The sequence below is a fragment of the Sturnus vulgaris genome, chromosome 2 (assembly GCF_052056855.1).
Source record: "Sturnus vulgaris isolate bStuVul1 chromosome 2, bStuVul1.hap1, whole genome shotgun sequence".
NCBI lineage: Eukaryota > Metazoa > Chordata > Aves > Passeriformes > Sturnidae > Sturnus > Sturnus vulgaris.
In genome coordinates this window covers 67,778,844-67,803,542 of record NC_142244.1, presented here as the reverse complement: position 1 = coordinate 67,803,542, position 24,699 = coordinate 67,778,844, and the positions used below count along the sequence as shown (strand labels likewise).

At 34.7% G+C, this 24,699-nt stretch overlaps 1 protein-coding gene across 1 annotated transcript in view; it reads left to right on the top strand.

Moving 5' to 3' along the window:
• Positions 1–24,699, top strand: part of KLHL1 (kelch like family member 1) — a 183,932-nt gene that overhangs the window by 87,123 nt on the left and 72,110 nt on the right. The window contains exon 5 of the mRNA XM_014895354.2: positions 23,630–23,842. Within this exon, the coding sequence (XP_014750840.1) occupies positions 23,630–23,842 (213 nt within the window). The remainder of the gene's footprint in view (positions 1–23,629; positions 23,843–24,699) is intronic.

Sequence of the window (24,699 nt, the reverse complement as noted above, 5' to 3'; positions counted from 1 at the left end):
AGTCTTTCCATTTCATTGGCATGTTACTCCTGAGTTGTGAGACTTTTTATATGCTGCTTCAAAAAATATTTCATTTTATTCACATTCAGAAAACTTTGGTACTGAAAACTTTCAGAAAGTTTTTTCTGTTGTGGAAACAACACAGCCTTGCCTTAATAAAGACTTGGGTGACTGGATATAATGAGCCGTAGCTGACAATACAATGACAATACAACTCACTAACAGAGTATGATAAGCCTTGGTACAGGCTGTGGGTCAACAAGCAAGAGAAGAGCAAAATCTGAAGCTGCCAGAAAGTTGCATCATATCATCATGGACTGATTTTATTTGTGGTCTATGTGACACCTCCTCAGTAACAGGGATTGGGACCAGAAGGGCAGGGGAAGGGGCATATTGTTATGTAGGCATCCAGCATTGAGCTGCAGAAATTACTGCATTTCCCCAGGCTCCACTGTGCCAACTCACATTTAGGGCCAGCTTTGGTAGCTGGAATTGAGTGTGGGCTGTATGTGTGGGAGTGTGAAGTTTTTCCTGACACAGCTTACCCGCTGCTTTGGTTCAGTTATTAAATTGAACTTTGCAGCATCACACTGTCTGGTGCTCTTTCTCCCTGTCCCCTCCTCCTTGACAGCTGTTCATGGCGGATTTTTTTCTTGGCACCAAGAAATAACAGATCATCTCATATTGACTAGAAAACATTTTTCATTTTTAACAGAAGTACTTTTTTTTTTTTTTTTAAATAGAACCCTGTAGTTTAAAAACTGTTACATTTTTGTCATTCATCTAGTCTTAGAGGTTTTAAAGACATTGTAATATATGACAGATACAAAAGAACACTATATATATATATATAATATTCGAAACCGTGTACTTTTATCTGAAAAAAATAAAACTTACATTATTATAGAAAAGTTCATCAGCCACATTAGATCTGCTTTTTTCTTACAACCTCTTCTGAAAAAGAAACAATAAAACTATGTAGGACCATCAAGGTGTGATTTTAATTTGAGCAGCATGTAAAATACAAGAGGCTAGGCCTGGAAATAACAGCTGTATGTAATGAATTATATAATTTCCTTTTTTGCCTCTCCCTCTCTTTCACAATATCATTAATTTCTTTCACTTTCCCTGTGTCTTTCCCCTCTCCCTCCCTCTGTTCCTTTCTCTCTGCCTTCCTCCTACTTCTACCTTCTCTATGTCCCTTTCCTCTCCCTCCCTTTATCTCTTCCTGCTTGCCTGCCTTTATGTCCTCCCTGCTTGATGTTCGCTTTCCTTCCTTCTTTTCTTTCTCCTTCCTTCCTCTGATTTTCATGCTTTACCCTCTTTCCATATATGATGGGTTTCACCTCTTGGTCGCTTGAAGTAGACACACCCTTAATACTTGTCAGTAGTAATTTTGTTCTACACAGACAATACATAATGGAAACCTTAGAAATTATGCTGGAAAGGCAGTAAATATTGAGAAATCCAAAAGGATAACTGGAAATTATGACATGTATTAGCTTCACTGTTCAGGTATGCTGTTCATTCATAAGTATATGTATATGTATAAAAAATAAATATGTAATTATGTACATATATAACACATAAGCTGTATTATATACAATTATGGTTGTCATGTTCAATGTAATGTAGTTATAAAGGCATTGATGCTGTGTAAGCACTGCTCAGCAATAGCAAAAACATCCCTGTGTTATCAGTGTTGCTTTCAGCGTAAACGCAAAAATAGTTGCAAACTAAGTACCATGAAGAAGTGCAGCTCTATACCTGCCAAAATCAGTACAACCAAGGAGTTTGTTAGTTTCTGAGTGGAAATGAGAAACTGGTTGACCTCATCCCTTAAAACCCTCATAATATTTCCAAAATTTTCTGAAAATGTAACTAATGCTTACATGGAATGAAAGCAGTAATTATAGTTGCAAATGTTAAAATTTTCCAGGGAATGGGAAACTTCTATCAATTCAGCGTTCCCCTAGCTAGAGAAGACATTTTTCAATTGGCAATTATAGGTGATCCTCATTTCCATGAGGATTTGGAATCTGGAGATCTTTTTTTCTTTTTTCATGATCAGGCTTGTCTTACTACTTTATGATCCCCATTGTATATAACCCCACTTTTGTACATTCAGTGTACTTGCAGCCTAGCAGCAAAAAACAACTGTTTTATAGAATAAGATGAATGACTCAAAAATGAAAGGAAAGAATGGAGGAAAGATGGGAAGAAGAAAAAAAAACACCTCTTTGTTTGAGTGATTCCTTTAAATCACTTCTAATCTTTTGGAATTGCAAAAGCCTGTCTGATAATGACTGCGTCTGGATTTCTTCAAAAATTAAAACATGCTTCAAAAGAAGACGAATCAGTTGCTTTTTAGAAGGAAATAGCCTTACTTGATTCTGAGATCATTATCACATCTAGTATTTAAAAAGTATTTAGAGTAGCAAAAAAGAATGTCATTTAAATTGATATAATTTCATTGGAGGCATTAAAGCTAATGTTTGTTTATACCAGCTGGGAAACACATATACTTCTAGAATCACCCTGTTAAGATTGTTTCAACTTTTTAAAGTGGTATTGCATATTCCTTCATGGCTCCCCTTATATTGTTTCTTTGCTTGCAACCCCTGAAATTATTTGTTCAAAATGGTGCCATATTAACATCATACCTGATGTTAACAGGTTTAATCAGTGTTTAATCACTTGGTATAATCCAAGTGTCCTCCATAAGGGAAACATTGCTGAGAGCAAGATGTAGAGAATTATGTGGATATTTCTTGGGGCTTTTCTGTGGGATGAAAAAGTTGGAAAATCTATCACTTAGCACTTCCAATGCTAAAAATCAGAACTTATAAGGATATGCTGTATGACCGAAGTGCCCATAATAAAAGACTGACAGTTGACTCAAGGTTAAATATAATTTACTTTAATAATTACTCAAAAATCCTCAAGCCACTAAAGATTAGACTTAATATCAAGTAGCTGCATTTCATTCTCCCTTATGTCATAGTTTTGGAACAGTAGACTTTTCAACTTCAATACAAATCCATAGTTAGTAAACTCCCAATTTCTTGTCATAGGCTTGACTGAAAATTGTAGTGTTCAACACAAAGTGTAAGTCATGTCAATCGCGTATTTAAATTCTTTTTTCCCGTGAGTTTGTTTGTTGTCAATATTTCTATTTCATTGTTAGAACTCCCCCTGGTGGATTATGTAAAATATAAACACAAACTAAAGAATATGCCTCTAGAGGCTAATTTTACAGCTTTCAGTGCTAAGAATATTTCAGTTAGCATTTTTAAACTATATATATTATTTATCTTTATAGTGGCTATATATATTACTTATTCTACTTATTACTTATTACTAATTCTCAGAGAATATCAGATGTTTTCGGTTTGTCTCTAATGTGGGTGTCCTCTACCATAAAAAGGAGAGTTCATTAAAAAAACCCCAAACCCAAACAAAACCCAGTTCTAATAAATTTAACAGTCCAAAGTCTGTCAAAGATAAAACGATTTTCAGAGCATTCATGAGTAATAACAACCATGGAGAACTGTCTGGGCTGGTTACTTACTAACATTATTTTTAATGTGCCCACAAGTGAGTTAGTTACATACCCTAGGGAAAAAAGATGAAGAATGAAAGGTCTGAATTTGAAATGATGCTCTAAGAAGGACCAAGAGAAGAATGCTAGAGCACAGGAAACTGCAAGGGACAAGAAATATCATAGTGATATGTAATTACTTATGAACTCAGGTTAAGACAAAGCAGCTAACTGGAGAAGTTTTTATTTAATGTGTGAAACTGGATTTCATACAGATAGATACAAACTGATTATTGTGAATATCTTCCACAGGTATGAAATCATATGGCTTATTCATTAAAGGAAGAAAGTGAAAAGTAGTAGTGGTAAATGGAGTGGCAGGAAGGTAAATAGTAAGAATTAGCACTTATCAAAAAAAATGCTGATAAATTGAAAATGGAAGAATATTAAAATATTAAAAAATGTCTGTTGGAGACCTGTAGAACTAGATTTTAAAATAAATACTGTTGTCATTCAAGTAGTAAAAGTGAGAGATTTTATAAGGGATTGTCCTTATGGAAGATTTGAAGATGTAAAAAATGTAATAAGTAAATATTGCTAATAAAAGTAGGGGCCAGTCATTTCTGGAAATAGTAGTTGCCAGGTTTCTTTACCAAATAATTAATAAGCCAAAGAAAATTCATAAACTCATGACCCTATGGTTTGAAAGCATCATTTAACCATTGGTTCTCAAAGATAAAATTGATTAATGTGATGACTTTACATAAAAACAATGATAAACAAAAAATGGTTAGCACTTAACAGTCTTGATTGCAAAAGTAAAAAAGTTATTATAATAAATTAATCAACTTGAACAAATAGTTATTAAAAACCAAGATATTGAGGAGATCTAGATCTTTAAAATCAAAGGTATAACATAAAATTAGGCATAAAAGTATTTTGATCTCGCATTCCCAGAAAGAAGGGAAATGCTTGCACAGAGGATTCTAACAAAATAAATAATTTCCTCAAACACAAACCTACAAAAACAACTTAAAAATTAGCTAAGAAAATGCAAGTAATGAAAAAGTGCAGAAAATGTAGAAATCAGTAAATGCAGACATACAGTAGAAAGTGCCAAGAGAAGACTTTAATTCTTTCTTTTCAACAGATTCAAGAAAAAAAATAGAGTATTTTATTTGCTAAATCAAGAAAATAACAGTGTAATTACAGTGAGATGGTGAGTGTATCTACCGCTAATTGTATAAACGTCATGAAACTTAACAGAAACATGAATTACTTATAATAATTACACTAGTTTCCCACATGTAGACCAGAGCAGGATGCTTCAATGAAAATTGTTCTTGAAAGGAAATTTACCACAATTAAGATGAAGGTAAAACTTGGAGTTCAAAATATATGCTAGTGATACAAGTATATGTATGTGTCTTTTTGCACACATACATTTATAGATATTAATCTATATCTAGATAGATAGATATAGATATATGCCCAAGTATCATATATATATAAATATAGAAATATATATATCTGTGTATATATATGTGGAAAAGAACTCCCTTCTGTGTCAGTCTGGTGCTGTGAAATAAAAAATAAAAGAGCTAATCTCAGGATGCAGTGGTGGATTTTGGAATATTTTGTATAATTCTCATGTCACTATTTTTAAAAATCACTTGACATTTGGAGGGTGTGAAGAAGGGAGACACACAGGATTATAAGACAAGAGAAAATGTCTTGCAATAAATATCTTAGAGTGCTCAGGGTGTTTCAGCTTATTAAAAAGAAAAGAAGACGAGGTTCTTGATGACAGTGTATCTCCACAGGGAGAAACTAGTGTGAACTAAAGAGCTCTTTAATCTAGCAGAGAAATCTTAGCAAGAGCCAATTCAGTTTAGATGGATTGGAAATAAAACACTTTTCCATCAACAAGATTGCTTAAACACTGGAACGAACTGGGATAACTGCAGAAAAAAACATAGACTTCTCCATCTCTATGTATTTTCATCTCAAGATTGAATTTGTTTGAATAAAATTGAGACAAAGCAGAAATTATTCTTAGTCACAGAGTAATTGGTGAACTGTATATGCATAATATATTTGATATACACAAAAAACCTAGATCAATGACCTAACTAGTTTTCCTGCCTTTATTCTAAACATCCGTGTCATGCTAATCTATTTCTTTTCCTTGTTACTGCTTGATATATCCTGTTAAAAAAGTGCTACAGAGGAGCAGGCTGCCATTTTGTTAAGCCATGAATACTGAAAACTGAACGAAGAGGAATTGTGTGGGACAAAGGCCAATTTCTCTTTAATAGGTTGGTCAGCAGGGGCAATACTTCAGAAATTTAGAATTTAGAAATACTTGAGAAATTTAGAATGTCCTTAGAGAAATTTTGCTAAACAAGGAATCCACAGAGAAGACAGGAAATTCCTTAGCTCAGGAGGAAGTTAAAGCTTAGAGGCAGTGGATTTTTTTTTCAGGGCATCACAGAATATTCTGAGTTGGAAGGGACACACCAGAATGATCTAATCCAACTCCCATCCTTGTAGAACAGCATTCCCAGGAATCACATCATGTCCCGGAGAGCACTGTCCAAACACTGCTTGAACTCTGTCAGGCTGATGCTTTGACCACTTCCCTGGGGAGCTGTTCCAGTGCCCAGCCACCCTCTGGGTGAAGAACCTTTTCCTGATATCCAACCTAAACTTCCCCTGACACAACTTCAGGCCATTCCCTCAGGTCCTGTCATTGGTCACCACAGGGAAAAGACTTCTTGCAGGAGATACATAGAATTTCTTGCAGCACACAACTATGTTGTAGTTCAGTCAACAGGAGTAATAATAGTTGGTTGCAGTGTGCCTACTAAGGGAAAGATACAAGGAATTTACCTCAGTGCTCCAGTGATTCTGGAGCCTTTCCTAATATCTAACCATTCTTTTGAAACCTTCATTGTCAAGTGTCATGAAGGTATGTCATGCACACCTAGCTCATGTAGTCTTAAACAAACTTAAATAGAGTAAATATCTTAGTTTGAAAAATACTTTAATATATGGGAAAAAAAAAAAAAAAAAAAACCCTGAACAAAAATATGTGAATTCATGTAAATTCCCATAGGGATGCTGGCTATCCAGAGAATGAAGTGTTGATTTATATAAGTAAAATGTCAATATTTCTGATATTGGAGAAATGAGCTACTTACATGTTACACATTAGAAAATATCCAAGTCTAGGTTCAGATGATTAGTAGTTTATGAGATGCAACACTTCAAACTGCTGCCATTATATCCCAGTGATAGTAAAGAACCGTTTCCTTTTCATTTAAGAATGGCAAGATTTGTTTACAGTAAAATGTTTCTAGGGAGAATTTATAAAAGACAGTGAGTCCAGGTGGTTTGCTCTAAGAATACCTAAAACTTCATTTTTTTCTTGCATACTTGGGAATTTATCTTTCCATCTGAAAATACAGAAACGGGCAAAATGTGTACAATATGCAGCATCATTTAAACAGAACTTCAGTCCTTTTACAGAATTCAGATGGTAAATTTGGCTTATTATTAAACTAATAGAAACAATGATGATTTTTTTATTTGTGTTTTGCTTCTATTAATTCCTTAAAATATTATGTCTGAACCTGAAAAACACTGTAGAAAATGAGACAACATTAGACCACCAAAATGTCCTGCTACTTCTAATATGTTTAAATAAATGGCATGGCCTTCAAAAAATGCATACAGCCCACATATAATTTTCAGTTTTCCTTGCAAACATAATTATTAGTAATGAATAGCCTTATCCCAATAAAAGAAATATTAGTTCATCCATGAATTCGTACTTACACCTGCGAACACTTATTATCCACCTTTTAAAATTCAGAATAGAAACGAAAAGACAGAGTTAGCTTGGATGACTAGGTCATATTAATGTTGGTTGCCTCGTCTAAGCTTGGTTTCCACGTGTCTTCTGTCATCAATGGAGAAATAGAAGGTTCTCAAAGGATATTTAAATGTCATCTGTCTTCAGTCTCTCGGTAACAATAGCTACTTAGAGATCAAATATCAAACAATTCTTTCAAATGATTATATAAAATATGGCTTTCACATCCTCGTTTATGGAGATGAGTGAGCACCACTTGTTCCTTTCAATGAGAATTCTCTTGCTCATGGTTCATTCAACTCCTGCATCTAAATCAGGGATATGTGACCACTCACTAGTCAGATGTACCTCCATTGCTACAACTATTCGAATTTCACCGTTTAGATTATTTTGTAAGTGCAGAAATCCTAAACATCAACAACAGACTCCTAAATTGTGCTCCAGAGACCAGATACTTAAGAAGTTGTCAAAGTATTTAAATTGTTTTCAGTGTTTTCAGATTTCAGTGGAAAAGGTCATCCTTTCAAACAAAGACATTAAATTCTAGTGGTGCATACAGTTCCACATAAACAAGGATAGTTACTCCATTTTCATTAGTTGAGTAAGCAGTGATTTCTTATTTGCTATAGTGATTTAATATTTATTCAGCACATTTGTTTGTTTTGTTAGGGAGCTGGTTGTAATTTCACTCATCCACTTTCATAACAGGAAAACTATCATGGATTGATTCAGGAAAAGTGAGGCATAAACATTGTCATGTATAATACATTTTTTTCACTGATTAAGCTCAGAACAAAAAAATATCCTTTTCATTTCCATTTAATTTCCATTATATATACCTTATATATCTCTTTGCAACACTCATGTTAATAAGAAGAAAAGAAACATAAAATAATGGCACATTTTTCAGATTTGTTTAATTCTAGGCATTGGCTAACATTTGTATTTATTTAGCCTATATCTTTTTTTTTTTTTCAGTATGACAAATATTATATGCTTTATAATTATGCAAATTTTATCTGACGGGTTTCTAGCCTGCTGAGATTAGAGATGGGTAGGCTGGGAAAGCTTTAAGGAGACTTACAGGTTTATTTAGCTACTGAATGCAAGAGTCAAAACACTGTTCGTTAGTTCATGTTAATGCAGATTTAATAGATAAATGTAAACAAGAAATTGTTTCCTAGTGTTTAATAACTTTATTTCTTATCTTTTAGATTGTGATCTGTCCTAGGTGGTGCAGCTTTAATGCAACGACACTACCAAAACATTTTATTCTTTATCCAGTGTTTAATTTTCATTTCTGAGTTGACACCAAATGAAATTTTAATTTAATCAGATATGTGGAGTATTCTGTGCAAGTGTAAAGGTGTTTATTTGTAAGTAAAGGAATGCTGTTAATTTTTTTTTTTTAACTAATTTTTTATGTTATGGAAACAATCTGCATCTTGGAACAGAGCTTAAGCTTTTGTTGTCCACTGGAATATTTTATCATCGTTAGAGTCAATAATGGAAAAGGACTCTTAAGTTCTACCACCTTATTCTGTGACTACATCTTAATTAGATTATTGATAATAAAAACTACTCTTTGAGAGGTCACAAAATTTCTTTTTATTTATATTTTTATTCTAGCTCAGCAATAAATTAATTAGGCTTGTATATTTTGATAAATTAATCAGGCTTGTATATTTTGATAAATTAATCATGAAAATGTGTATGAAACTCAACTCCTCTTTATGAAGCATCTCCCATCAGCACATTTACATCAATGTCCGTTATGTTTTATATTTTTACATCTGTGTTAGAATTCTATAGTCTTCTCTGCTGGCAATGAGGTCCCTAGATAAGGCTGCTCAAGAAATTAATCTGATGTGATTTATAAAATAGATCCTACTGAAAAGACATGATATTAAAATTCAAAATTTTTTTCACCTATTTTCATTAAATTATTTTGAGGTCCTGACAATTCTGAGATGTTATTTTAAACTTCTTATGATTTAAATTGATCTTTCTAAATACAAAGTTTCACAGGCATACTTCACCCTTTGGCATAAATACTGCTGTTCTTGTGTATTGATGATTAATAGAATTGCAGAGAATCTTTTCCATTTGTGAAACTAAGCTACATCTGGGCTTTTTATGTATCACTTCCTATTGCAATTAAGGACTTGAGTTGTAATTTTTTGTGTTTACGCCAGTTAAATTAAAAAAAAAAAAAAAAAGAAGAAATTATGTAAATTGGCAAAATATGTTTGTTTAAATATGCAGTTTCACAAAATCAAATTTTGCCAGTGTACTGGTAGTTCAGTATAGCCTAGTGCAAAGTCTTAAATAAGTCTAGACTTGTCTGATTTTTTTAATTGCTGTAAGAGCAATAAATTGTACTTAACAGTAATATAATTTCTCAGAAGGTGAAGTGCTGTGCACTACTAACATTAACTAAAGAAACATCCCTCCCTTCAAACCCTTTCAGCAGTTATATCTAGCCAGTGTAGCTGCTGTTTGTGGTAGGGTTAAACAAAATACAGTAAAGCCTGAGGACAATGCTATCACAGCCAGATAAGTAAGGAAATTGCTTTTCCTCAAAATAAAAAGGTTAATGAGAATTAAGAGTTTTACTTTTGCTTCATTAAAGACTTTCCTAAAGGTAGTATAGTCTAATTCCTTTCTTCTGTATCCTACATTGAACTAGGTTTTTAAGACTTCTAGTTAAAAGTTCAAAGCTGTTTCTCAGACAGTCACATCCTTTTAATTTTCTTAAATTTCCAGTATGTGCCAAGAAGGTGCTGATACCTCATCTCTCCACGTATTTAATTTATACAGAAGGCCTCTTAGTCAGCATGTAGTAATATTATAGTTTGCTATGAATAAATTCAAGCTGAGTCAAAGCTGTTTTCTTTTATTATATCTCAGATGCTTGATGTTGTTTATTGTTGGCTTTGCTGTTGTTTGCAGGAGTGGGGGAAGTTATTTGCTCTTTTTTGCTTTCATCTAGAGTACTTTGTATTTTCTGGAATGCTCATAAAGGTTAATCAGTGTTCCTGCTTCACATGTGAAACATACCAGAATGTTTTGAATTTATCTTGGTCTGTTCTTACATGAACAATTTTTCACTGAGATTTTATTTTTAAAAAGTTATTATACAAGTCTTTAGATTGCTGGGTGGAGGGCAACAGTCTACAGACCATCTGAATGACATGCAGCTAAAGTCAACATTGCCAGTTTTTAACGTGTGGACATTCTACTGAAATTATTTAAATATTCTCTTCTGATGAAGGTGCATGCTGCATCTATATAAAAACCAACCAAATACTCAGTTGCATTAGCCAGAGGATTGAAAGAAATTATTTCTCCTCTCTGCTCATGATGCCGTAATGGAATGCATTTTCCAGCTGGTGGCATTTCAATTGATGAGAAAATTGAACCAATTTCCTGAAACAGGAAGCACACTATATATGAAGAGAATCTGAGGGGGCATTCAAAAAGAAAAGAAAGCTAAGAGAGATGGTATTTTCAGCTGCCTATCAGGGGTTATGGAAGAGATAAAATCATTCTTGTTTTGAAGGTGCACAATGAGGGGACATTGGGCACCAGTCCTAAGTTGCATTTTCCAAGTGAAAAAATATCTTCACAGTGAGAGTAGTACTCATTGTAGACGTTTTCTCTGAGAGGCTGTGGAATCTCTGCTTGGAAATACTCCAAGCTAGACTCAGCAAGGCTGTGAGCATCCTGTTTCATCAGTCAACCTGATGCAATTGAGTCTGAATTTCCTACATTCCATTGCTGTGCAATCAAGTGAAAATGTAATATTCACATAGCACTCAGATGTACTTATTTGTGGCATTGTACAATTTTCAGTTTTCAGTAGAAATTTCTTGAGATTAGAACTATGATCCAGATCAGATTCAAAAGCCTGTGGTGGAATGTCCTATTTAAGTGTGTGTTTGTACTTTAAGTGTATGTTTATACGTATACATGCCCATATACACATGCATTTGTATATGTATTTGGGGTATTACTGACCAAGTTCCAATTATGAAAAACACCATTTAATTGATAATAGCTATAATTATGGACTTGCTACTCATATAATTGAAATTAAGATAATTTTTTTTAAATGTGGTAATTCTTGTAAATTACTAAATAGCAGCCTCTAGACAGGTGACTTTATAAACTAAGCACATCCTACGGACAAGTCTGTGGCCAGAGCAATAAAAACTATATCTGTAGCTTAAAAAGCCAAAACTATCAGCTTAGGAGTGAAACTACAAATTCTATTGGATCCTGTAATGGGCTTACTGTGGAGTTAATAATTAGTGTTTCACAAAAAAATTATGCTACATATTTAGAAAATAACAACTTGTACATGCAATCACTTCACATAAGGGTAAACTGTCAAAACTGTGGAAATCTCTGGCTGTTATGAAGTATCTCCTTCTACTTGGAATTGGACCTGTGGCAAGATGGTTTCCAAGCCTAATCAATTTTCCATCAATCTTGTGCTTTTCATAAGACTGAACACACTGATTGTTTTGATTCTGAAGACATGAGCCATGTACTGACATGCAGAGCAAGAACTAAAAGTATTGCTAAACTTCTCTGCTACTCTTCTGAGGATCCGTGTTTTAGAGACATCCAGACTTTTTCTTCAAACCTATTCTAATTCATCTGTAAAACCCATACAGTTCATTATGATGTTTGTTAAAGAGCTTGGCATAGGTTTAGACAAAATCTGAGCTAGAGTTGTGAAATTCCTAGGGGAGTAAATAAACTTTATGTTAATTAGGTTTTGATAACAATTTTAGAAATATAATATCTTAAAAATTAATTCAGAAGTACACCAGATAGTTTAGCTATTTGCAGTGAATCTTAGAAATGTATTGCTATGGCCTCCTCATGGAAGTTATCACAATGTACTAATCTGGTTTTTAAACACTTGTGTGTTTCTCAGTACAAATTTTATATGTATCAGAATAGATTAATGAATTCAGTAGAATAGTTCCTGAATTAAAATCCACTTTTTTTCTTTTATTTTTTTTCTTTTTTTTTTTTTTTTTTTTTTTTTAACATTTTGGTAGCTAAATTGCATTTGAATAACATATGTTCTAAACATATGTTCTTAAGTCTCAACATTCTTAATCTGTTACATGCATCAGGACCTGCTGAGATGTATTGCAACTGACTTATTTATTGTATGCTTGGTAAAAACGTCTTCCTTTCAAGAAGTGAAATTCAGAATATATTTTGGAAATGCATTCAGACCCTCTTATTAAAGATTTTTGTCTAGTACCTGCCGGAGAATGCATATATATATGAAAATACAGATACTTCGATTCATTTTCATTCAGATCGTTACTGTACAATGTAGCAGAAGTGGAGAATAGAATCTACTGCTGTCTGTTTTTATGTTTAACTAAAATTGAGAAGAGACAAGAACTCCCAGAGTTTATCAACACTTCCAAGTTTTTAGTAAAATTCATAGTTAGCTGAAAATTGCTTATTTTAAGTAAGGTTTTATTTGCTATGCAGTATCTTTCTTAGTAAAAAGAAAATAATTTACTGGAGAAAAACAAACACTTAAGACACAAAATATGTTTAAAGAGAGAATATGATATTATTTTCTTCTAGTCAAGAATGGAGATTTCATCAAATCTATTTCAGCCACAGATTTAAAACAACGACAACAACAACAAAAAGGAATATTTGCCTTTTATGGCTTAAATTGTGTATTTGGCTGCAAGGGATTCTATGAAGGCAAAACCTGAATATATTCAAACTGGTGTTAAAGAAATTGAAGAGAATGCCTCAAAGGTCTTCTAAGCATCTCATACAGGAAATCACTAAAATCACAAATTTTCAAAATCTGTGATACACAGAGAAGATAGAATATTCACCATTTAAACTCCTTCTAATAATTTTCAAAATTGCATCTGATCACTGGTCACAAATATACCTCTTGCTGTAAGCCCATGCAGCCCTTTTTATGTCCCGTGAACACTTAAACACTGTTTATCACCTAGATAAATCACTAAATTATTCTGTGCAAGGCTTTATTAGGAAAACATTCTTCACTGAAAGAGTGCTCAAGTATTGAAATAAGCTACCCAGGTAAGTGGTGGAATCAACATCCCCCAAAGTGTTCAAAAGGTGCATGGATATGGCTCTTTGGGATTTGATTTAGTGGTGAACACAATGGTGCTGGGTTAATGGTTGGATTCAATAATTTTAGAGAACTTTTCCAACCTTAGTGATTCTATATTTCTATGAATTTGAACACAGGCTAATGAAAAAAAACAAACTTATCAACAGCAGGCCACAGCTATAAAGTTCTATTTGCCTCCTTCCTTTTCCAAATAAAGAACTTACACTAAGAAATTAATGCATATTACAGTTAGTTGACAGCATGAGATTATTTGATGTTAACTTACACTCTTGGAAAGAGTGAAACATAATGTCTCTTCCTTCCAAATTTGTAATGTTCAAAGCAGCAATAAAACAAGAATAACTGTCAGTATAATCAATATTATATGCAGGATGACAAATGTTTTACAATTTCATTTCAGTTTGAAATTTGTCTTTTGGGATTTACATAAAAGATTAATATATTTTCAGCATTCACTTAATAGTTCTTTAAAGTGTTTTATCAAAAAACCTAATGTGACAAGTTTTCAAAAGCTTTATATCTTGACAATCACTTAAAACATGAATACAGTGCTTATTTATGTTATATACCATTATTTTGTTGGAATGAGTGTGGAAATTCAATTGTTAATGTCAGACATCTTTATATCTTTGTATGAGTCATTATATTTTGTGAAATATTGTGGAGCACAAAAATTTCTGTCATCTAGAAGAGGGCCAATATTAATTGAATTTGTATCATGATACTGATTCTTGAGCATTAATCTGTGTTTGAAGGTTGTAAGTGCTGTCAGAAAGTGATTGCCACATGAGTTTCTTCAAACTTGCTTGTAGTGTGGAAATCTTTGGAAGTCCCCTTTCAGTTGAGAGGTGGTTCTTTCTCAGAATCATGTTTGTGTTTTGATGTTTGTCTAATTTCAAATATATTCTCTTTTTCCATACTAAAATTCTCAGGAGTGCTTCAGTTTATGCTGAATGCTAGTTGAAAGGTGAATCAGAATTCAACAATGGAAAAGATATTATATCAAATAATGACTCAGGCACATAACTCAGACCATTCCTGAACTTTGTCTTTTGCCTACGATGGGTTTTTTGTTTTCTAAAATGCTCTTGGCCGGTATTTAATTTTTCAATACAGTGATTTACTATAAATTAATTAGAAATGCGAACATTTTCATACGTCTCTGATAGGATGTTTTAAATATTTGGTTTCAGTTAAAATAACTGCTGTATAAGAAATACTAATATAAACTACCATTTGTAAATGTTTCACTCCTCAAACAAAACTTTAACTGAAACATTCTCCAGAAACAGCATACATGACATGACACAAAACACATAAGCTTTAGAGATGCATAGTGTGGATACAGGAAAGAGTATTGCAAATTTTTATGGTGTGGAGAGTCATAGAGAAATTAATTTTTCCTCTATGATCTTGAAATTACCCATGAATGCATTTTGATTTTAATGGCTACCTGTTTTTAATTCAAGTTTGAAGAACAGTAATACAAAAAAAAATTCACTCTAGTGCTCTGATTGATGTTCCAATTACGTTTTGAAATACTATCTTAATTATAATATTTATTAATCATTTATTAAAGTAGAGGCTTGGCTTTTATTATAGACATGATCTTGCATATGCCCTCAGCCCTGGCTTTGTTCTGTATTCCATCACATTTCAAGGCTAAGTAGGGTCAGAATAAATCAGTGAATGATTATGAGATTACAAGTATATTTTTAGGTGTTACCACAAAGGAGAGTTTTAATGATTAAGTATCTTGTTTTCACTCCTGAACATTATACAGTTACAGGACTGTGAATGAATTGTAAAAGCAAGACCATAACCACTCAGTCCATTTGAGTTGTTAAAGACCCAAGAGATTATTTTGAGGCTTTTAAGTTTTGGTGCTAATGGGCTCATTAATCAGACTGAGAAATTCATATTAAGAACCAGTTTGTATGAGTAGAAGACAGACAAGTTCAAATGGGGTATTAGACATACATTTTAATGTTCAGAATGATTGCTTCTGAAAGCTAGTGTGAAAGCAGCAAATTATCCATCTCTGCATGTCTTTGAGTTGGTACCTTTATAGGAAGCAATCTTCAGTGAATCAGATGTTATTAGGCTCAACAGAAGAGTAACTGAGTTGAAACAAAAACTGAAAGGGACTCCAAGGCAGTTTCCTGCTTTGAGAAACTGTTTAACATAATGCTGAAAGGAATTGTTGATATTCTAGACAGCTGTGCAGCCTTTCGGAAGGACCTGGACAGGTTGGAGAGAGGAACTGTCTGAAATTCATCAAGGACAAAACAGGGTCCTGCACCTGGAGAGTAATAACTCTGTGCACCAGTACAGGATTGGGACTGACCTGCTGGAAAGCAGCTCTCAGGCCATGAAAAGGACCTGGGGGTCCAGATGGACAACAAGCTGTCCGTGGGATGGCAGTGAGCTCTTGTGGCCAAGAAGGCCAACAGAATCCTGGGATGCATTAAGAAAAGCATTGCCAGCAGGTCAAGGGAAGTGATGCTTCCCCTCTACTCACTCATGGTGAAGCCACACCTGGAGTGCTGTTTCCAATTCTAGGCTTCTCATTACAGGAGAGACATGGAGCTCCAGGAGCAAGTCCAGCAGAGGTCTCTGAAAATGATGAACGTCTCTGTTATGAGGAAAGGCTGAGGGAGTTGAGCCTGTTCGGCTTTGGGGAAGAGATAGCTGAGAGAGGACCTCATCAATGTCTATGAATATGATAAGGGAGAGTGTCAAGGTGATGGTGTCAAACAATAAGACAAGAGGAAATGGACAGAAACTGATTAGCAAAAAGTTCCCCAAATATGAGAAAGAACTTCCTTACTATGCAGGTCACCACACATTGGAGCAGGTTGTCCAGAGAGCTTGTGGAGTCTCCCTCATTGGAGATATTTAAGAACCATATGGACACACTCCTGTGCAATGTGCTCTAGGATAACCCTGCTTGAGCAGCGAGGTTGGACTGGATGACCTTTCCAACCTTGCCTATTGTAAACTGCATCCTGTTTTTTCACTGTTTTTACACAGACGTGTTCCTGTCCTATCCACTGGAAATCTGTTCCAGAGCTCAATGCTTTTACAGCAAGGTGTTGTCGGTGAGGGGGTCTCTGTTAGTCCCTGTTCCCAGGCAGTTCTCAGCAACAAGGTACACTTCCCCGGATTGAAATCTGGCTCACAATGTACCTTTCAAGACAGCAGAGAAAGAGATCGAGAAGTGCTGACGAGGAGATTCCATAGAGTCTTTATTTCTTCTACAAAGGGGTCCTGTCCAGCAAATCCCATGGGTGGAGGTTCTAAGAGGACTTTTATAGGGTTTAAGGGTTTTGTATTTTGCACCAATTAACAAAGCAATTCTATAGCTAACCAATCTACAAAAGACTTCAGGGAAAAAAAGGAACCAACTATCTAAGAGGAAAATGGACCACTAAAATTACAGGAAGATAACACAGGGGTCTACAGGGGGGTGAGAGGCTTCTTGGTATTAGTCGCTCTAAGCAAAGAATTTCTTATCTAAGGTATTGTCTTCCATGGGGCTCTATCTTGGGAGCTTGCCTTTTCAGAGATGGTTTCTGCTCTCTCCACAGCAAGGAATACTTTTTTTCTGATTTCCAGTTTTCTTTTAATCAGATTTGATTTATGTGAGTTTCCTGTTAGACTTGTTACCCTTCATTTTCTTTGTTTTCCTCTTATGTGCCTGTAATCAGCATAAACCAGAGAGAAACTCTATTAGGACATAAATATGCTCACCTTTACATAAATCAGTATTATCATTAATCAACAGGTTATCAACATTCTTCTCATATTGAGTCCAAAAAGCAGCACTGCACCAGCTATTAAGAAGAAAATGAGCTCCATCACAGCCAAAAGCAGTGCAGTAGGAAAGAAGGAAAAGTTGTGCTAGGAGGGTGAGAAACTGAGATTGCCATGGTGACTACTTTCCTGAAGTGTTATAATTTAAACCCAGAAAACTGTCATTCTGTTATCTATGTGAGAAGGGTTGCATTCCTGCTGTGGAAACAGCACAATTTAAACAGCTGGGGCAGCTCATATTTTCCATACTTGGGAAGCGCTAGTGGTAAATCTTAGACAAGTAACAGCAAAACCAGAAAATCACCAGAGTCACTACCACGATGTAACCACTCTATACAATACTGCACCATTGTGACAATTTTCACTGTGATTCTATATTTCTGCTACTTGCAGCCTTTTAAATCCAAAGTGCCTCTGGATGATTCCCAATACTGATCTCTACTGCTACGTATTTAAAATTGTACTGTGAACCTTTCCAATGACAAATAAACCAATCTGGGCCAATTCAAGTCAGAGAACGGAATCATAGAATGTGTCAAGTTGAAAGGGGATCTCAGGGATCATCTAGTACAACTGCACAGGACAGTCCTCAAGAGTCACACCATTTGCCTAAGAGCTTCTTGGACTCTGTTAGGTTTAGTGTTTTGACCATTACCTTGAGGAGCCTGTTCCAGTGCCCAAACACCCTCTTGGTAAAGAATATTTTCCTACTATCCAACCTAAACCTCCCCTGATGCAATTTCTGGCTATTCCTTTGGGTCCTCTCACTAGTCATCACAGAGAAGAAATCAGTACCAGCCCCTCCTCTTCCCCTCATGAGGAAGTTGTAACTGCAATGAGGTCTCCTCTCAGTCTCCTCCAGGCTGAACAGACCAAGTGACCTCAGATACTCCTCATACAGGCTTTCCCTCAATCACCATCCTTATTACCTGCCTCTAGATGCTCCCTAACAGCTATCTTTCTTATATTGTGATGCCCAGAACTGCCCCCAGCACTGGAGGTGAGGCTGCCCCAGCTCAGAGCAGAGCAGGACAATCCCCTCCCTTGCCTGGCTGTGATGCTGTGCCTGATGCCCCCCAGGACAGGGTTGGCCCTCCTGGCTGCCAGGGCACTGCTGATTCGTGTTCAATTTGTCACTGACCAGGACCCCCGGATCCTTTTCCATGGCACTGCTCTTCAGCATCCAATTCCCCCTATCTGTCTGTGCATCCAGAGCTGCTCCATGTCAGGTGCAGGATCCAGCACTTCCCATTGTTGAGCTTCATGCAAGTGGTGATTGCCCAGTCCTCTGATTTGTCAAGGTCTCTCTTCAGGCCCTCCCTGCCTTTGAGGGGGTCAACAGCTCCTCCCAGTTTTCTATCATCTGTGAACCTTCTTAGTGTCCCTCCCAGTCCTGTGTCCAAGTCATTTATGAAGAAGTGGAAGAGCACAAGGCCGAAGATGGAGCCATGTGGAGCCCCACTAGAAGTAGGTCATCAGTCTGATATCAAAGATGGCATCTTTTTAAGTGAGCTCCCTTAGGACCTGTTCCATAAAAATCTCATCCAGGCCTTTTAGGAGCCTTCTTGCCTAGGTCATATCATTGCGTAATGGGAGTTCACAATGGGCTGAAAAGTCCATTCTCCTTAGGGAAGAAGTTACACAGTATTGTAAAGGGGGTGTAGTATTATATGATACACAGCTGATGCAGAAAACAGGGCATAAAAATAAGATATGTGAATTAAATGTAACACAGCAGCAATAATTCCAGACTGAAATAACTTGGGAATTGACCAAAATCTTAAATTTTCTTTCATGTCTTATCACCTCAGAAAGCATACTACCAATATGATTTAATATGAAAATCATATGAACTATTTATTCATTTATTTAGATGTTCTCATGACAACTTAAGTTCTAAACTAAAACTAATATGAATTTAAAATAGTATGGACATTAGTGATGTACTAAGTGAAAGCCTAGTATATGGATATCTACTTTTTGGCATTAGTTTATATGACTTTAATTTTTTAATTGTTAATGTCACAGCATCCAAATCACAAAAATATAAAATATTTTAAATAAGACCAGAAACATTCAAAACACCTGCTAAGCATTTTACTTCCTTGGTAACTGTGATGTAGCAAGTTCTGAAGAGCACTCTCAGAATATGACATTCTTTGTCAACATATGAAATTATTTAATATTTTTCTGATTCTTCATTATAACTGATACATGAATGAAATACACATCAATGAAAACTAGCTTTTGCAAGATAATTTGATTCTGTGTGGAATAATAATCGTTACAAGTTAACATTAAAAAAATCTAATTCAATTGTGTTGGTGACATCATTATAAAGATATATGGTATTAAATTCCATTTGGTAATAATTTAATTTTACTAGAGCCTTTCTGTTCCTATGATGCACAATCTATTAGATACTTTGGCGATTGCTTATCTAACTTTAAATATATATATGTTTTGTCTACACAGTTCTATTCTTCTAATACTTCATTATTTAATTATTTGCTCACATTATTTAATTACATTATTTAATACATTTAATACATTAATATATTTACTTACATAATTTAATTATTTATTTACTTCATTATTTAATTATTATTTAATGCTAACCTTGTGTACTGCTAAAAAGGTTTAAAAGTGAAACAGCTCTACCACTGAAATGATATAACCCCACAGCAATGGTTACTGCATGGTCCTTTTGAGAAAGTGGAAGAGCAGTCAAGTGACACAGCTTCATCCGAGCAGGTTCAGAGACTTTCATACTTTCTACTGTAAGTTACATTTCCTGAATGAAAAGCAAAAATCTACTACTCCACTGAATTAAAACATGGAAAAGCTGTGTGAATGATGCATGCAGAACCTGCCCAGTGCATCTTATGAGACTTACAAGATAGTGAAGACCAATCTACAAAGCCTCTTGAAGTGTTAGAGTCAAAAACTGCAGGTTCTGGAGACTCATAGAACTCTGTCACATAATCTTCAGCGTGCTTAAAGGTTCAGTACCCTTGTTCTCATAATAAAGGTTTATGTGCCCATGAGGACCTAGGCATTCCTGAAAGCACTTCACTGGAACAGGATGAGAGGAAATGGCCTCCACTTGTGCCAAGGAAAAATGCAATTGGATATTAGGAAAAATTTTTTCACTGAAAGGGTGATCATAGTGTGGAATCAACATCCTTGAAAGTATTCAGAAAACATCTACATGTGGTACTTGGGACATGGTTTAGTAGCGAAGATGCCAGTGTTAGGTTAATAGTTTAACTGGATGATCTTAAGTCTTCTCCAGCTGTAATGATTCTGTGATTCCATAACTGTGTATCTCAATTCCTATCTTGCAGCTTAATCTTTGGAGAATTAAAAATTTATTTAATGTATCCTGAAAAGATGTCACAGACACCTGTTGTATCCTGTTCCCTAAAGTGCAAAAATCAAGACTAGTCACATTAAAAAAAAAAAAAAAAAAAAAAAAAAAGGTGGATATTTTTCCACAATTAGCATATAAGAAATTATTTCTGTTGTGGTAAAACATCTAGCCATTGAAACATGCCTTGCTGCTCCAAGTGAAATTAATCTCAAGGAATTAAAATGTTATCTAGGAAGATTTAACATTCATTATTAAGTTCAGGAAATGCTAATAAGTTGAAGAAGAGAGTTTTTACCTCTGAAGATTAAAACCCCAGTTTTTAAATATAAATCAGAATTATATATATGATATTTATATTATATATATGAGTATATATGGTATATTTATAATATATATAAAACATAATATATACCTTTTACTTTCTGCAATGCTCATGCCCAAGTAACATGAAATTTATGTAAGTCCAGATGTTTAGAAAAAGAGATTTGAGCTTATATGTTTTGTCTGAAAACTTTTTTTGATTCTGCAATCAATACAGAGGCTAGAATAATTTTTCTTTAAGCGTGTATGCAGATAAAAAACAATTAAAGATGACCAAAAAAACCTTAATCAAATCTAAAATTATTGTTCTGAAGTCAAAGCTCCTGCTTAGAATGTTATTCTTAATAAATTAAGTTCTGTTAGTTCATGAAATGTGTTCCACCATCACAATGCTTCTCTATAATATTAGGTCTTTGGATTAATATGCTATTTGCAAAGTTTGATGTTGGTTCCTATTAAGAGGTAGAGTTATATTTTTTTTCATAATGGGATTTAATGTCAGGTGAACCAGGCTTAATTAAACTTTGTCTTATAAATCATTTTATTGAGAAGTGCAATGAAATTTTATGACTTTATAATTAAAATGAATTAAGCCAGCTTATGGTTAAGTGCCTGCCTACAAACTAGTTCCCTCACATTTCCAAGCTATTCTAAAATATTCTAGGCACACAATTTAGACTTTATCAGGAGGTAATGGTTTAAAACCTCATTCCACAAAAATCTACATTTTTAGGGACCTATTGACATTTAATGTAGTAATTTCACAAAGAACTGAGTCATGTTTTGATCCAATTAACAATTATGTTAAGGTAGCTTAACAGCATGGTTAATATTGTCCATGACCACATATAAATCTTTGATTTTCTGTTGTGTCAGCATCTTATATGTAGAGTTAAAAGTCCAGACACAAACAAGCAATTATAGGCAGCATTGATTGGATTTTGATGTACTAAAAACTGAATCTCATGGGTATAGCAGTAGAATTACCCACTTCCCTCAGTTTTGATATTCTTACATTTAAGTCCTTGACTGATGTTTTGTCATTCTTTCCCAACTTCTCATCTTAAAAATTCTATCCAAAACAACACAACGAAATTCATTATTATTATTCATCTATTAGATGTTGCAATTTACTGTTCCCAATATTGCTTTTTACATTTGCAGTTTATATAAAGATTTAGTTCTTTTTCTCTTGTGCCTCCAGTCTTCAATTACTTCACTTTCTTCTTATAATTTTCTATGGATTGAGAAAATGAAAACATATTTACAATTTTCCACAGAGAAGAAGCACCCTAAAAAGAATGTTTGGAAAAAAATATCTGTAGAATTGTGATTCTACTGTGTCTTGTTGATGAAGAGTAGGTAGCTCAGGAAGTGCTTAATTCAGTCCTTAGGATTCAGACAACTAAATGCAATTTTTTTGTTTGTTTGTTTGTTTATATGTTTTATGTAGTTTATGGGAGGGGATGTTTTAGGGGTTTTTTTAGTTATTCCTATTTTTATTTGTCCTGGTTCTGTCCAGGATAAGGTTAATTTTTTTTTTGCAGTAAAAAGGTCTGTAAAACCTTATGTCATTGCCAGGAGTGGGAGGGAAAGGTCCCTTCCAAGGGGAAGGGGTTCTTTCTGGTCTAGTAAATGTGACAGAGGGATCCTTCTGGCATTGGCTGTAGGGAATGGGGGAGGAGGTGTGGGGGCTGTGTTCTGTGTGAATCCTTTTCTTTCTTGTACCCTCTGCCATTAGTATTATTGCTGTTATTGTTTGTGTCCTTACCTCATTGCTGTTTCCAATAAATTGTTCCTATCTCGACCAGTGACCTTTACCTTTTGTGCCTCCAGCTTTTCTCTCCAGCCCACCACAGTGGGTGAGAGGAAAAGCAGGGGAGCAAGAGAGTGTCAGCAGTTTGGAAAGTTGTACTGGGGGCACTGAACTGGGGAACACTATTCCTAAACCACAACAGTATAATAGTTCTCAATACTGTGAGATCATAATTGCTATAAACTGTTTGCATAATAACTGGATATTAAAGATCTGTTCTGAACAACGTAAAAAAAATAGTCCTTAATTCATGATGTTGATCTTCCCCCCAGTCTTGTCATATGTGTAGAGAGAAATCTAGATATTCATAACTCTATATGACTGACAAGTTACTTAAGAAATAGTGAAAGGAAGACAGTGAAAATACCCAGGAAAATGTAGTATGTGCATATAAAGACTTACAATATATTTCATATGCTCAGTTACGACTGAGTTTGTAAAAATTACAAAACAGTTGCCTGTAGTAATTCTGACAATTTTTAATTATGATATTACCATATAATCCCTCTTATTGTTTTTGAAATATTTTTACATATGAATTGCAGCTAGAGCTGTTGAACTCTATTAATTTATGTTTTGTTTTTCTCATGAGCTGCAAGGATATGGCAGATCATACCCATATCTGGGTATGGCAGATATTGACTAATCCTATGGCTTATTAGCTGTAATGGTTATTTTTGTTTTCTTGCAGTATTACTGAATCTGAAATACTTTTTTATTCTCAGGAGAATATAATGGAAGTTATAAGAAATCAAGAATTTTTACTTCTGCCTGCCGAAGAGCTCCATAAACTTCTTGCCAGTGATGATGTGAATGTTCCTGATGAAGAGACCATTTTCCATGCCTTAATGATGTGGGTGAAATATGATATGCAGAGGCGATGCAATGACCTAAGTATGCTGCTTGCTTATATCAGATTACCCCTCCTTCCACCTCAGGTATTTTTTAAATTATGTAATCACCATCGTCATAACAACAAAAACATCATCGTTATTGTGTCCTTGTGAAAACTCTCATCAGTTTATAATCTGCAACTTCTGAATACTCTGTGTTTAAAAGCAAACCTGTTCAGAATCAGAAAAAAATGAGTGGTAACCTTTCACCCAGGGTGGTCTTAATAAACTTGAGGATTGGGCCAACACATTCACAAGAAGGGCAGAGTTGTGAAGCTGGAGAGAAGTAACTGCAGATTTCATAACATACTTAGAAAAAACAGGGAGAATAATAAATATGCTCAGAAAGATCAACAAAACCTAAACAGAACAAACCAACCAACAACAAAAAACCCCAAACACATAGGGTTTATGACAGATACCAGCCTGAGGATGAGTCAACAATATGAATTAAGAAAACTCTATATTGTTCTACAACACAAAAAATTATGTCTCCAGGCAATATGAGGTTATTATTCCCATAATACCTGGTGCTGCTAAGGCTGCACCCACACTATTGTTTCCAATTTTATACTCCAGGATTTGAAAGGCATAGGAACAAATTGGAGAAGGTCCAAGGGTGGGCTACCAAGATGGTATATCTAGGAAAGGAGAAGCAGAAGAAGTGATGTTGTTCTGTCTAGGGAAAAGGAGCCTAAGTGATGACCTAATAGCAATGTGAAACGTGAAGGTAAGATCATGGAACCACATTCTTGAGCACACCATAAAATGTAAGAAGAGACAAACTCTCTAACTTAGCATGGACAGTTCAGATTGGACATAGGCTTGGGGAGGAATCACTTGGAATGCAGTGAAAAAATGCAGCAGTTTTTTCAAGGGTTAAGTGACCTTCTTCATTGAAG